A 2,799-nucleotide genomic window follows, 5' to 3' on the forward strand; every position below is an offset into this window, starting at 1 on the left:
GCAGGGAGTGCGGGATCCTGTGCCACGGGGATGGAGGGCAGGGAGTGCGGGATCCTGTGCCACGGGGATGGAGGGCAGGGAGTGCGGGATCCTGTGCCACGGGGATGGAGGGCAGGGAGTGCGGCGGGATCCTGTGCCACGGGGATGGAGGGCAGGGAGCGCGGGATCCTGTGCCACGGGGATGGAGGGCAGGCACGCGCCCGGGACCCTCCAAAGACACCAGCCCGAGGAAGAGCACGGCTTAGGCAGAGCTCAGCAGGATTCTTAGTGAAGGTGTGACCGGGCCTGGTTCAGTCCACCACTGAGACAGACAGCTCAGGCAGCTTTTAGAGGAAGGCCCTCAAGGGTCCTTTTCCTCACCAGACTTTTCGTGTTACTTACCGCTGTCTGCACAACAAGCACACATGACACAGGGACAGCACATGCTTTGTCACTTAAGCCACATGCAGATGGATCCTGCTGTCGCTGGCCTTCCAAATCCTACACAGCTGTAATACTAACTCATGTTGGAAATGAACCCCTGGTACTGAGAGTTACTGAAACACAATATACTGAAGTACCTTTTTTAAAAAAAAAAATAAAATCTGAGTGTATGGCTGCTATTACAGGGTCCCAAGACTTCACAGTGACAACTTCACTGCAAGACAGGAAGTGCAGGCTAGAACCCCAGAGTAAAAGCTTGTGATAGAAAGTTAACTGGTACTAGCAGAGTTAACCAAACAAGCATAAAGACATCTCTATGCAATATTAAGAAGTACACAACACAGAGTTTATACCAAGTCATCAGGGATAGGATCACCAAGTAACTGTTTTCCAAAGTAGGTACTCATAAAATGTTAGACAACAAATACTTGTTATGACAGTAAATTAGAACTCCAGGCATTGAGGCTTTATAAGAACACAAAAAGCAGTTTATTTCTTAAGCCTACTTCCTCCTAAACAGAAGAACTAATAGATTTGAATATACTAGGATATAGCAGAAAAGATGAGTGCAAAAGTCACTGAACACAGATAACAAGATCATCTAACCAGAATGTGCAACACAAACATGAATGCAATTTAATTCAGAGAGGCACTTACATTGACAGTAAAGATAAAGCCATCCGCTCTTTTAACATTATAGCAGCCTACTTGAAATTTCACTTGACTGAGCTTTGTTGCTGTGAATAATACAGCTCATGCACAGGTTTGGATGTATGTTTTGTAAATTTAAAGTATTCACTGAATACTGCCAACATATATACACTCATATACATAGTTCCAGAAGATTGAAGAGGCGATGACTTATTTCTGCTCCGCCTTTTGAAGAGGTCTCCTGAAGAGCAGAATATGTGGCTCTGTAGAAAGAAAATTGAAAGCATCAGTCTGTCCCTCAAGTCTTGTTTGAAGGGATTTCTTTCATTTTGGAAGTTTGGGATGATAGTTGAAGCTTGCTATCAGATAAGTAGATCAAGAAGTCCAAATATGGCTCCACATGTAATATTAACAGACCAACTTTGCAGTAGCCATGTAACAGTCAAACACATGTTTTTTAGTTTTATACCAAATGGTACCTGTATCATAAACTTAAGATACAGGAAGGAAGGAAGTATTGGAAAAAACAGTACTTTTATTTAGTACCAACTGTCTCTTTACATTAGGCTATTTGATGAACTCTTACTGAAAGACAAGCAAACTAGGTAAACTGTCTGTTAGGTACATCATGTCAAGCATCAAAAAAATCCACTTTAGTTAATACAGCCAGCTTACATTATTATTGATCTAACTTATACCTAAACACCTCCAGAAAAGTCTAAAGTATCAAAGGTAACAAGGTAAGGGAAACACTGGAAGGTTATACTAATTTCTTCACCTGATTCTTCAGAAACTTGGAACTCCAGTTGCTGCTGCAGTTCATGTATCACTTGTTACTTTTCAGTCAGGCTTGTCAATGGTAAGTTACCTAAAAAGGCTCTTCTCACAGTACATCCTCGTTCATAGACTCTGGGGCTTCACACTCCATTATATAAAATACTGATTTTTAAGTAGGCGCTATAGCTAGAGTTCAAACTGTACTGTAGATTTTTCAGAGCACTAACACAGGACCTTACCTACATGAGCATTAAGGTTATGTCGCCTTTGTTGACAAAGGGCTAAAATAGCAAGTAGATAAGCAGGAGTCTAAACATTCGGTATTTAATTCCAGCTGGATTCCACAGCAGAACAAGTTATGCGTTACACACTTCAGCTAAGCACCAGGCTGTTAATGTTTTAGACACCTTTTTTTTTCCACCTAATTCTTTCAGATGTGCTTACCTGGCTCATGGATCATATAGTGAACCCAGCCAAGACTCTGCTGAACACCAAGACGTCTCCACTCTTCTTCAGACATCAGATGAGATTTTGGCACTTGTTTTGAAAGTTCTCGTGGCAGCATCACGTGTCTGTACAAATTCAATTATTAAACACACAACACTAGAAAACTTGAACAGCTCTGCAGCAAAAGACAGCAAGCGAGTAATGCATAATTACTTTCTCTGTAAAAAAGCCTAGCGTATATGACTGTTACCACGAATCTGATTAGGAAATCTGTCTCACAATTGAGTTTAAAATCACTTATGCCTATTAAACGTTACATCCGTAATGCAATTACATATTGGAAGCCAACCTGCATTCTAGAGGAGATTAATTCTTTGTCACGCTCCAGTCACGCTGCATTTATATAAGTATGCGTTCCTGGCAAGTGGCTGCCGTATCTGCTGCTTGAAAAAATAAGGACTTTGGACTTCTAAAATATTTGTAATACCGCTTTAAAGTAAG

General features: G+C 41.4%; 1 protein-coding gene across 1 annotated transcript in view; it reads right to left on the reverse strand.

The window, feature by feature from the left end:
* Nucleotides 1-1,036: 1,036 nt before the first annotated feature.
* Nucleotides 1,037-2,799, reverse strand: part of CKS2 (CDC28 protein kinase regulatory subunit 2) — a 5,576-nt gene continuing 3,813 nt past the window's right edge. Inside the window, exons 2-3 of the mRNA XM_029965464.1 lie at nt 2,296-2,423; nt 1,037-1,337 (exon numbers count right to left, since the gene is read on the reverse strand). Coding sequence (XP_029821324.1) covers nt 1,285-1,337; nt 2,296-2,423 — 181 coding nt within the window. The 3' untranslated portion in view covers nt 1,037-1,284. The remainder of the gene's footprint in view (nt 1,338-2,295; nt 2,424-2,799) is intronic.

Source organism: Manacus vitellinus, unplaced genomic scaffold (assembly GCF_001715985.3).
Source record: "Manacus vitellinus isolate BGI_N305 unplaced genomic scaffold, ASM171598v3 scaffold_9_pilon, whole genome shotgun sequence".
NCBI classification, from domain to species: domain Eukaryota; kingdom Metazoa; phylum Chordata; class Aves; order Passeriformes; family Pipridae; genus Manacus; species Manacus vitellinus.